Below are 12,274 nucleotides of genomic sequence, written 5' to 3' on the forward strand. Positions count from 1 at the left end.
AACCACTTTTAAAAAAGTAACTTTGTCCTTAAAGTGCATTTCAGAAATAGCACTTAGGCAACTTATCAAAGATACATTATGAAATGATATAGCACAGTTATGTCCATCAGCTAAATCTGCATAGATGTTTAGCTTATGTTAGGGGAAAGACTGGGAGCGAACATAGTGAAGCCTCCATCATTCAAAACTCCCTAATTAACACGTTACATCTCGTTTCTTTAATCAATGCTAAATATCAGCGTTTAAACCCAGTGTAATTGTTTTAAGGAGGATTATGTGCAGGATTATTTCCTGAGAGCCTGAAGTATAAACCTCACCTGGTTCTTTCTTTCCTAAAATATCAAACATTTCCTTCTTCTTCTTGCTTGCATTTCTTTTTCTTGTACACAAATTGCTCTTTGCAGCACACATACCATCCCAACCTGCACTTGTCGCGTGCCCCTGCATGTGCCTTTTCCCCTGTAATCTTATACCTTACACAGCGGCATGCTGTCTGCACCTCTGTGCATGTCTTTTGCTCTGCCTTTACCTTTACGGGGTCATCACAAACGATGTGAAGCAGGCATACTTACAGGAGGTCCTGAAAAGAGAGAGGAAAAATCCCTGGTTAGTGTGTTTTCAATCAGCGATCAAACAGACACAGATCATCAATATTCCACTGGAACCACTTATCCAGAATTACTAAGAACAGAAATCAGCCTCTAGCTGAGAATTATTTTTTTGGATAGGACCGTCTTCACATTTCATCTTTGCCGCGATGCGTTCACTGACGATGAGGAATGGGAGAAAGATGGCCTCTTTCAGTAATCTTTCTACCTTACAGCAGAGAACAAAAGACTCCCAGCTATTTACCATACCGCGGTGGGGCCAACAACAGTCACCAGGCCTGGTGATCGCATTTTACATTTGCGAGTAGCTCCGATTTCACTGCTACAAGAGGTTGTGTGCTTGTTAAAGAAATACCCGCACTTTTTTTTTTTGTGAGGTGACACTCGTCTTTTGCCCAATTACTGCTGCTCAAAGGACTCGCACTTCAGGGCTCCCCAGAACCCTGCAAATCATTTGAGGTCTTCAGGTTCTTATTAAAAAGGTACCCAGCTGCTTTAACACTGAAATAGGGTTTTTTTTCTCCTATGTCCTTGAACGCTTCTTCTTCATGACCACTGCAAATTGCTCCTACAGCTGGGGATTTTAAGGAGCCGCGTGTTTGAGCCTCACTGCTCGTTTGTTTTATGGCTCGTTGAGTTACAGTGGACCACTTAGTTTTTAATAAACCTGCACCACTATGTTGTTGTTGTTTTTTTAAGTGTTTCAGCTAGTAATTATGAGAAATCAAAGAAAAAAGTGTGATTTAAGGAAAGAAAAGGTACAATTTCCGATAAAGAACATAGCAGGCACCTTAAAGGTTTGAGGGTCTACAACTGTTACAGCTTCTTGACGGCCAGAGTAAAATCAAAAAGCACTATTAGCTGACACTGTAGCGTGTCATGTCTTTTATAATGCACAGTAAAAGTCACCAAGGCTCGGTTTCGCTTTCCGTTCTCACACCGTGACTTCCACTCGAACAAACGTTCAACCTTTCCGTGTGTAAAGTGGAACTGCTCACCTAATCCAAGCATCAATTCCTCCTTTTTTTTGTGAGCGCAGGAGTCACAGACCTGATTATTCAAACGGGGAAAAAATATGCGAGGAAATGTCTAACACTTTCCAGCATTGACCACCTGCTAGAACAGTCTGAGCCTGTGGCTTCTCAATGCTACAAAACCTTCTTCATCCTAAACTGTCCTGCCACAATTTTCCTTTCCATATGTTAGCGGTAAACAAACAAGAGATCCTAATGAAGTATCCCATTCATTTTTAATGCATAGGTAAACATCACCGTCTCTTTTTCCTATTTGTTCTTTCTGTCAGCGGAGCCAAGTGGTGGGTGAAATCTTCCTCCTACCTTTGTAGATGAGTAAACTGCAAAACACCTCAGCATGAATTTATGGGAAACTCGCGACGGCATAGTTTCTTTTGGTTAAAGTGAATCATGAATTAAATATGCTCCCCTTCAACATCCACCAGAGTTGAGAACTTAAAAGAGGGAAATTGGATTTGCAGAAGGCTTACGGTGCAGAATTCAGCATGCCCCTGCCCATCAAGGACTGCATTTCTTCAGTCGCATAAATAATGTCTCTTAAATATCTTTTCAGTTTCTCCACAGTGCAGTTTGTTTTGAGCGTTTCTCTGGGATTCAGGCTGAATCTACTTTTTAAAGCAAGTCAAACACGTCCTATTTGGGGGAATTCAGCGGAAATGACTGAACTAAAACTGCGTGTCAATCTGCAATTACACCGAGAGCATTCAAAGCTGCGTGCACGTGAGGATGTAGATAAAACATCCTCACGTATCTGTTTCCCGACAAGATACTTCAATCCAGTCAGTGCTTCGGTTTGCAAATATTCTACTGAATGTCGGGGCCTGTCCTTACATTTGCTCCCTATTGTCTATTCTTAATAGACCGCTGTACCTCACCAGCCCAGGCATCATGAGTGGCCATGATTGCTTGCTTGTTTCCAATTGATTTGTCAAGAGGAAGCAATTCACATTCTCCGCATTTGCTCTGGCTGAACAGAGACCAAAAAAAAAATGTGTCTGAACAATGGTGCCATTTAAACTACGCTGGCATGGTGGATGTTTATTGGGAGGTTAAGCGCTGCATAAACAAAGCCTGGCGGTATCTCAGATCTGCAGCCAACCGGAACATTGGACCGCTGTCTTTCTGTAAACTCATTTTGTTATTATTATTTTTTTATTTATTAATTTTTAAAATCTTTAAAGGCTTTCAGGCTGTGTGCAAGATCGCTATGGTAATTTGCAAATTAGAAAAAATAAAAGAAGAAAGAAACGTATAGCAGATCCACATCTCGAAACAAAAGCAGGAGCCTTAATTCGACTGAAAATACAGGAAATAAAAATACTAATACTCAGCAAGCAGATCTCAAATGATTCAGTTGAATTCCTCTGACTTCCTGTGCAAATTCCAGTGTTTGGTTCTGTCTACGAAACCAAAGCTGTTCTTTTTCAGTCTGCCTCACTAAGGCTGGGGACTTTGCTTCGCCCCGTCTTTCTGCCTTCCTTTTGCAAAGCTAATACTTTTTTTCCCAAAGTGTTTTCTGTTTTCTGTGCTCTCGACCAAAAGGCCGACACACTCCAGATTCCATTATCACTTCCCGCTATCAGGTGAGCGGAGCGTGGACGGAGCTGGGCGCCAAGTACGTGTTCTCGCTGCGAATTCAATTTTAGGTGACACTTCCCGTGGCGGGGATTGTCACTGCGTGACACGTCCCAGCTGAGGCCTCGGGCATCAGGGCCTCAGCTGGGACAGATTGAGGAAGGGGAGAGGGGGAGACTGGAGATCCTGATTACATTATAGCAAGTCGCTGCTGAGTTTGTGGGGGTTGAGCTCGGGACAGCATATAAACATATCCACGCTGAGCGTAAGCACGGACATCAGCAGCTTCCACCAGGTTTCCAATCACTTTTTCTGTCCCTCAGCTTTACCGGGAAAATACAGTGTTTCTGCAGCGACTGCAGCTCAAACAATCCAAGCGAACGCTGAAACCAACCGGCCACAAATTACACATCTATAACCTATTTTGGCCTCCACAGATATACAGTATACTTTTTACATGATTGCAGCACGATTTGCTAATGTCCTCCTGAATCATTCCTTAAACGTTTCTGGATTGAGAAAACTCGATTCAGATTCAGACAAACACACAAACACAAATGTGCATACCAGGGTCTCCATTACGGCCTCTTCTTCCCCGCTTTCCCGGAGGTCCTGGAAAAAAAGAAGAAGAATGCGATTGTCATTTTGTTTGTGTAAGTTTCATATTCTACAAGTGTTCTCGCTCTCACTTTTGCACACCAGGGTGAGGAAAAACCTCCAATGTGAAAAGTTCACATTGGAAAACCAAACACGTTCCAGCCTCACTGCTTATTAAGCATTGAGGTTTTATGTATATGTAGACATAAGTCGAGGTGGAAGAAAGAACTCCAAGGTCTGCTTCATGCTGTCATTTTATTTCTTTCTCTCCTTTTAAAGGTTGTCTTTCAGCACGGATGCCCAGGTTTGAAATTTGTTTATCTTAACTAGCGCGTTTGTGTTTGCCATCTTCCTGTCAACACTATCATGCTGCTAAAGCTCAGCTGGAGGAGTAAAACAATTACACGCTTAGCCAGGTTTTACAAGTTGATGGCTTGACTAGATCGTACTGAATACAGGTAACGCTTCAAAAAAAAGGAAGAAAAAGTGTAAATATCTCTAATTTCCTTTATAAAATGACTTTGAAGTAATAATGTTAGTTTGTTCATGAGACCAGCCGCTAAAACTAATTTTCTTGTTTCTGGCTTTTTGTTGTCATTTCCACAGTAAAATGCCAGAATTTTAACATTTTTAACATTAAAACATTAAGCAACCATGTTTATATAGCTTCTCACTTGCATTGCACAGCCGCCAGGATCGACAGTTTGATTATTTTCTATTAATTTACTAACCTTACCTAACTCAGGGCCACTGTAGTCTGTGCTGGTTCTGGACTAATGGTATGACAAATCTAAACTAAACTCATTTCTAGTGCCAGTTCGAATGACTTATTAACAGCCTGAGTTGCCTTCAAGGGGGAGGAACTGACGGTCACAGTACTTGCGTGACAGGGTCGGGAGAAGTGTGTTTGTATGCAGTGGTATTCTTTACGCTTGACTAGCAGCTGTGAACAAACACACTGGCTAGTGTGTCTCCTCAAAAACATCCAAATTCTGACTTAACAAACTGGGTGAACATCAGTCTCAGGCAGTGGAAAACGTGCCATATCAGTGGCTACTCCTATAATAAAGGAGTGTTTTTATAAAGGCAGAACTTGAGAAACCTGACAGATATAGGATTTTTGAGACCGATATTGTTATCGATATTTAAAAATTCAATATTTTGATATATTAGCTGATATTTTTTTCCAGGCACAAGAAACATAGATAGACTTCATTAACACTTGTTCTGTGTAGTTATGTATTTCAAACATGGGTGTTGCCAACAGAGAAACTGCAACGTGTCCACTGGTGGATATAATATGCAACGTCAACAGCCATAACATGACTGAAGAACGTTATCAGCCATTATAAATGCAGATATTGCTATATCTGGCAGCACAACGGTGTGGTAATTAGCATTGTTGCTGCACAGCAAGAAGGTCCCGAGTTTGATTTCGGTTGATCTGATATCCTCGTGTTGGTGTTGTTCCCAGATCATCATACTAAATGTTGTTCCAGGATCAACATTGCAAGTGACCAATCAGAATGTTGTGACGTCATACTTTTGCGACTTCGGGAAAAAGCGGCGTAAAACAAAAAACTGTTCTAAAGCTGCGTGAAACCGCCTCTGTCCGCCGATCAACGGACCCTGACCCTAACCCTAACCCTAACTGTAACCCTTTAATAAACAGTAAGCAGAATTGATATTGTCCTTGCAACATTGGAATTTCATAAATGCACGAATGGCTTGGCGCGCAAAAGAATAACGTCACAACAATGTGATTGGTCACTTGCAATGTTGAACCTGGAACAACATTTTCATGATGGTCTGGGAACAACACCAACACGAGGATATCAGATCATCCTTTGATTTCACCCTTCTGTCTGGAGTTTGCATGTCCTCCCCGTGTTTGCGTGGAATCTCTCCGGCTCCCTCTCACAATCCAAAGACATGCAGTTAGTGGGATTAGGTTAATTGGTCATTCTAAATTGCCCATAAGTGTGAATGTGAGTTCAAATGGTTGTTTGTCTCTATGCGTTAGCCCTGTGGAAGACTGATGACCTGCCCTTGGTGTACCCCGCCTCTCACCCTATGGTAGCTGGGATAGGCTCCAGCCCCCCGGTGACCCTGAAAAGGATAAGCGTAAGAGGATGGATGGGTGACGCTATATCAGCCACACTATCTTGCCAATAAATTGATGAGTTCTTTTTTAATCCCTATTTAATCAAAAAATTCCATTGAGTCATCATGTTAGAGGTTCAAGATAATCACAGTCATGAAACAATTTCAGGTGACTCTGAACTCTCTCTAGGTAACACTGCAGTTATGCTGATGAGGGTTTCCCATGATGCACTGAGGGTTTCTTCTACATTCACCTTATCCTTACTCTCTATGTATTTATACACCGCTCTGCATTTAAATTTGAGTTATAATTGATCTTCGTCCCTGTCTTCCTCCCTTCACCCCCAATCAGATGGCTGCCACTCCCTAAACCTGGTTGTGCTGGAGGTTTCTTCCTGTTAAGAGAAGGTTTTTCCTTCCCACTGTCACCAAATGCTTGCTCATTTAGGTTTGTCTGATTGTTGGAATTCTCTATGTGTTATTGTAGGGTCTTTACGTTACAGTATAAAGCATCTTGAGGCAGTGTTTTTGTTGATTTGGTGCTGTATATAAAACTGTACTGAATTGAGCAAAATAAATAGAATTGGTGAAAGTTTCTGAAGAGAGCGCACAGCACAGAATTAATTATTTGGGTATTAAAAGGTGCTCCAAGAAATGACTTTGATGCTAGGCTTTCATGTTCAGCTAAAGTATGCAAGTATGCAAAACAATCATACTAATTACGAATCTAAATTGCTGAAATTGACCTCCATACCCTGCGTGCAAACCAGATGCATGCCTGTAAGTATGGTGCAAAACAAAAATAAAAATCCTGTTTATGCTGTGTTTGGCTGATTTATGACATTCCAGATGTGTCATTAGGGTGCAAAACGCAGGATTATGTTGCACAACTCTTTGTATGATGCTAAGTGCTCAATTTGATACCACTGCTTGGCTCAGCCTCCACTTCCAACTTTGCTCCTTTTGAACCCTTTCCAGGATAATGTCAGCTGCTGCCAGTGAAGGGTCCAGGCAAAGTTTAAGGAATGAAACCACAGGTGGAGCCTGACTCTCACTTTACTGTGGTTCATATCAACCCTGGGTTCTCCATAGGTTTGTATTTTAAAAGAAACAGAAGGGGGTTTACTGCGTTTGGCAGTCACTTCATTATTGCTCACTTTGAAATGACACATGACACCTCAGAGAGGAATATCCTGTACGACAAGATGACATCCTTCTGATTTCAGTAGGATATTTTTGACAACCTTTAAGAAAATACTGCCTTCGTGGGAGTGTGTGGTCCAGACGAAATACTCTACACGATTTTTAGATATCATCATGATTCCTAATATTCATCACAATATTTTTTATTCAGATTATAGGCTGTAAGGAGATATCGCCATAGAATCCAGACTATACACTGAAAAACTTGGTGAAGAGTGCTCTAAGCCTACAACAATATTTCAGTTTATGAAACATTAATGAAAGGATAACTTAACAATGTCTATAACGGCCAGTCCAAACACGTTTTCAGATGTATTCAAGTTTCCTTAAGACAAAAAAAAGTGACCAGAACCTCTTTAAAAAAGTGAAATCAACAGCTGGATTCTAGGGCGAGGGGAGACATTCGGCTGCCTGTTAAGGCAAAACATCACTCTTGCTCAAAAACATTGTTTTGGCCCGCTGTTTTCTCACAGTATCCCGTGTACAGCGGTTTCGGAAAACAATGCGGCCGGGAATGTCATGACGTGGGTCACTAACTACGAACAATCTGTTGAAACCTTTACAGCAGATTTTAAAAATGAAAGTGAAATAAATCAGAGTGAATTTAATGTTCGTAGTAAATGTTTGGCCAGGCGAAGATTTTGGTCAGACGTAACAAAAATGGGCCCTGTGGTGTTGAATATTGTGTTTTTACATTGTGTTATTTGGTGGCTTTTATATTTGAGAAAGGAAGCAGCAGAGAGCCACATCACAATGTACAACCAGGGATTACGGTTTGGCTTGTTTTTTTACTAGGCTACACTGATGGTAATGTCAGTCCGTTTGTTTTCAGTGACTACTGTAGATATACTCACATTTATCCTAATGGTTGCGGTGATCCCTTCACATCTTTATATAATGAATTACAAGCTTATTTTATTCAGCTGACCATAAATTTACCAAATACGTCCAAAGAGGGCTGAAAAACTAAGCTAAAGCTAGAGTGCCAAAAAGTGCACTACATTAAATAGCTTTGTCTTGATATCCCTGTTTGTGTGATGTACCATTACACTTTATGGATGCACCTTACTCATGTCTCAATCACACTAGAGTATAAACAGCATGGCATTTGCCTTTTGACTAGGAAAACTGTGATTTCCCAGTGTCTGCTGGGAAGTAGTTAAGGTCGTTACGGACCAACCAGATGTTGTCTGTGCAGGGCCCTCAACCTCCGGACAGCCACTTTGATCACAAGGTGATTGTACATATCAGCTGGTAGGAGGTAACCAAACAACGATGGGCTGACTCGGGCTGACTGCAATCACTCTCAGACAGATAATAACTGACAATAATCGCAGAATAATTTCTAAACATGGGCAGACTGCCACCAAGTAGCAGTCAGTTAGATTTATGCATATGTAAGACAGATTTTTAATAGATGACAATAGATTTGCAACTATCCCAGTTAATCCACATGTTATAACAAACAGATTATGTTTAATTTCCAATTACTGATCCGATTACTCTGCATTGATCCCATTCAAATGCAGAATGATAGCTGACAGACATAACATCTTATTGCTGTTTTTTACCATTAACACACAAACAGCAACTGACTGAGTATTAGCACTAACCACAGCATGCACTAATCAAGATGGCTGCAAAAGCACTGTTAGAATAAAACATTAAATATCAATCGCCACCATTCAAAGGAAATCTGGTCAAAGAGAATCTCAGTTTTGTTACCTTAACTGCAAATATCTCTCAAAGCTATGTCTGAAAAACACAATTTATTGAATGGTTTTTGATACATAAAATCCAATTAAACAATGAGCTATATTGACCCAAATCCTTATCCAGCAAACCTCTGATATGAGGTAAAAACACACTCACACAGGCCAAGCGGTGTGACCTGGCCAGTCAACGAAAGAAATGTCCCTAATTAGTGCTAGCGACTTTTCTTTCTTTAGCTTGTGGTGATAACATCATGTGGACTGTGATCAATGGTTACATGTTCTTGTTAGGCTAGTAGAGTAGTTTATCGAAAATATCATTCACTAACCTGCGACAACAGACAATTCAACTATTTACACTACTGCTAAACCAAAAATCTAAATATTCATATAAAATCTGCTTTTGCATCTTAATCTAGAAGTTTTTTAATTTCAGTTAACATAAAAAAACTTTAAAAAATTAACAGTTTTGGTCTTGAGCCTTGTTTTTGTGCATATGCGATATAATCAAACATACTGTGAAAAGTAACTTTGTTCACTAAAATTGTCAAATTGTCATTTGTAGACAGTGCCAGTCAAAGCAGAAACACTGCTTTAACACGGTAATCACTTCTCTACAGCAGCGACGGCATTGTATTGACTAAACTGATGGATATAAACTGACTTGATTGGTACCATGTTAGCTGTGAGAGCAGCATGAAACCATCAGCACAACAATTTTCTGCTTTCTTACAACGCAGTGTGGGATTTTTACACCCCGCAGAGTGTTATTGGTCCAAAATATTGACACTATTAGTCATTCGAAAGTTATTTGGAAAAAAAAAAAAAAAAAAGTAATTGGCAGCATTGTGAAACATGCTGTTTTAAGCCATGGCTATATTGTTTTTGAATAATTCTGCTCATGCCATTCATTACAACCTTATTTCAAAGCTATGCATTGTTTGACATAATAAATTTCTTGTTTATACTTCATGGAATTGAAACATAATTGCTTTTTAGCACTGCCCACCATCCATAAAATACAGATTGGTCCGGCACAGCTAACAGCACAGAGAATCCGTTTCTCCTTTCTCTCCAAATCAATCAGTTTTAAGTAAACCAGGCCCCGGCCGGACTCATTTACAATACCAGCATTGTTACTGAGCTTGATATACATAATCAAACCATTCAAAGCTTCCCTCTCAAAGTAATAAAGCTATCCCTGAGAATAAAAGTCAAAATTATGCCAGAAATAGCAAACAGGGTACCAGCTTCAACCTCCAAAGTAAATCAAGTTTGACGAGAATTGGCTTTAGATTTCACAGTAAGCCTAGTTGCACCATGCCTGGGTACAGTGAACAAATTGAGATGTTTTCTGAAACTGCAGGCCGAAATCATACACAGTTTATAATGCCCCTTGTTAAAATGTCATCACGAGTGAAGCTTAAAACTTTTGATCTTCAACACGGTCTGTGTCACTTGCTGTGGTCTCTTTAATTGCAAATAAAGAGGAAAGCAAAATGTACTTCTGAGTGTTCATTCAAATGCATCAAAGGTTTCTGTTAAAGATAGAAAAAGCCTAAAATCGCCCGTTTTGAAAGACTCGTTTGTTAATACCACAAGCAAGATCTCCTTCTTGAACTGAACCTACAGTGCAAAAATCTGAAAGCATAATTGGTATATAAGTATATAAGTATAAGTATATAAGGACAAATGTGTATAAGGAGTTTGTACAATTCTAATAGGCTTTAAACTCAATATTTGGTATGACCACTTTTATTTTTCGAAAAAGCCTGAAATCTAGCACGCAAACTTTTCTCTCAGTCTTCAAGAAAAGTTCTTCGGGTTTCGTGAAAGATATTAAAAGTCCTTTTAATTTTAAAAATCTCCTTTTAATGTTCGCTGCCTTTTTTCCATTCCCTGTTAACACAGTCCCACACTGCTTCAATAATGTTGATGTCTGGGCTCTGGGGAGGCCAATCTAAGACTGATAATTTTCCACAGTGTGCTTTTCTATCCAGGTATACTTTCTCTGCACACTTTCCAGATGGTACTACATCATGGATCAAAATCTGCCTACATACTGGTCTATCAAACTCTAATTTATCTTGACATTTTTGGTATTTTTCATAGACTCATCTAAAGAAATGGGAACAAGTCATGTGCTTTTGTGACAGGTTGCCACAAAAGCATACAGTTTAAAATTAATTCTTTGCTAAGTTGTCTGTTATGTGTTGACACGAGACTGGTTCTTCCACTGAGTTAGGTGCCTTTTATGCTTAAAATGTTCAAAGGTCAGTGTTAACTGGCTTAACAAATGAAAAACATTGCTCTGAAAATGGTCAGGTACAAGCACTCCAATGAAAATTAATTCAAAGAAATATCCAAAGAAAGGCTGTGAAAGACCTTCAGAACTGTTTCTCAAAACCACTTTAAAAATGACAAGAGAGTCAGTAAAATATAAAGAACTGAGGGGTGGCTCAATACTTTGCACAGTAATGAAGCCATTTGTCCATGACTCATTCTAAGACTACTTATAAATTTAAATTTTAACCAGCCAAATCTTTGGATACCAAACGCACGGCATACTGACCTTGCTGTTTATTCATAATAATGTCCACACAATGTCCAATATAAATGTCATATTAGTTCAGTGCTTCTAACTACTTCAGATGGGAATGATTCAGAAACTGACGTGAACAAAATTTGTGGGATTTGGTTCAGTTATGTTAAGTGACACTGGCTTTGCCATGACTGTCAGGTCCCATCGTGACTAAAGTTGTGCCTGCTTCATTGTTGAGTCGATAAACACTACAATATCACAGTGTGGCCCAAACTAGCCTCAGACCTTGGCTCTCAAAGCTGAATTGAAATGTTCGGAATATTTCTAATAAAAAAACACAACTGTTATGATCAATGTCTAAAGCATTCCAAGGATTTAGGAGGATTTGGTCAAAACAGACTTTAATATAGTCCATTTAATACCACAACATGGATGGATGAGTTTATTAAACCTGGCAACTCCTGGGTATCCAGGTCAGAGGAACTAAAGCTGCACAAAAGCTGGCTTTCTACTGTACAATCATCTGTTACTTTACAAGTACATTTTTGTGGAAACGTCTGGCAAAGACGAAGACATTCTTCATCCAAGATCCTCATTACTCGGCATGACAATGAATAAATCAATACGTGAAATGCTAATTCGTGGAACAATGTGTCCACTGTCCAAGGGAGAAAAAAATGGAAATTTAAGCACGATTTTACAATCATCCTTGTCCATGAATGTCACTGCTCTCTTCATCTGTGTATTGTTGTCAGAAATGGGAATTGCAAAATCTAAAAGCAAAGACAGAGACGCAGAAGACTGCTCCTCACAAAAACCTCAAGTCAGCGGATTTACTGAGCTAAAAAAGAAAAAAGAATAATAATAAAGTGCTCAGTGTCAAACCTGACAGACACATGT

At 39.7% G+C, this 12,274-nt stretch overlaps 1 protein-coding gene across 1 annotated transcript in view; it reads right to left on the reverse strand.

Moving 5' to 3' along the window:
- Positions 1-3,284: 3,284 nt before the first annotated feature.
- LOC143416740 (collagen alpha-1(XXV) chain-like) overlaps positions 3,285-12,274 on the reverse strand; it is an 84,801-nt gene continuing 75,811 nt past the window's right edge. The window contains exons 3-4 of the mRNA XM_076882243.1: positions 3,785-3,829; positions 3,285-3,361 (exon numbers count right to left, since the gene is read on the reverse strand). Coding sequence (XP_076738358.1) covers positions 3,285-3,361; positions 3,785-3,829 — 122 coding nt within the window. The remainder of the gene's footprint in view (positions 3,362-3,784; positions 3,830-12,274) is intronic.

Source organism: Maylandia zebra, linkage group LG3 (genome assembly GCF_041146795.1).
Source record: "Maylandia zebra isolate NMK-2024a linkage group LG3, Mzebra_GT3a, whole genome shotgun sequence".
Classification (NCBI taxonomy): domain Eukaryota; kingdom Metazoa; phylum Chordata; class Actinopteri; order Cichliformes; family Cichlidae; genus Maylandia; species Maylandia zebra.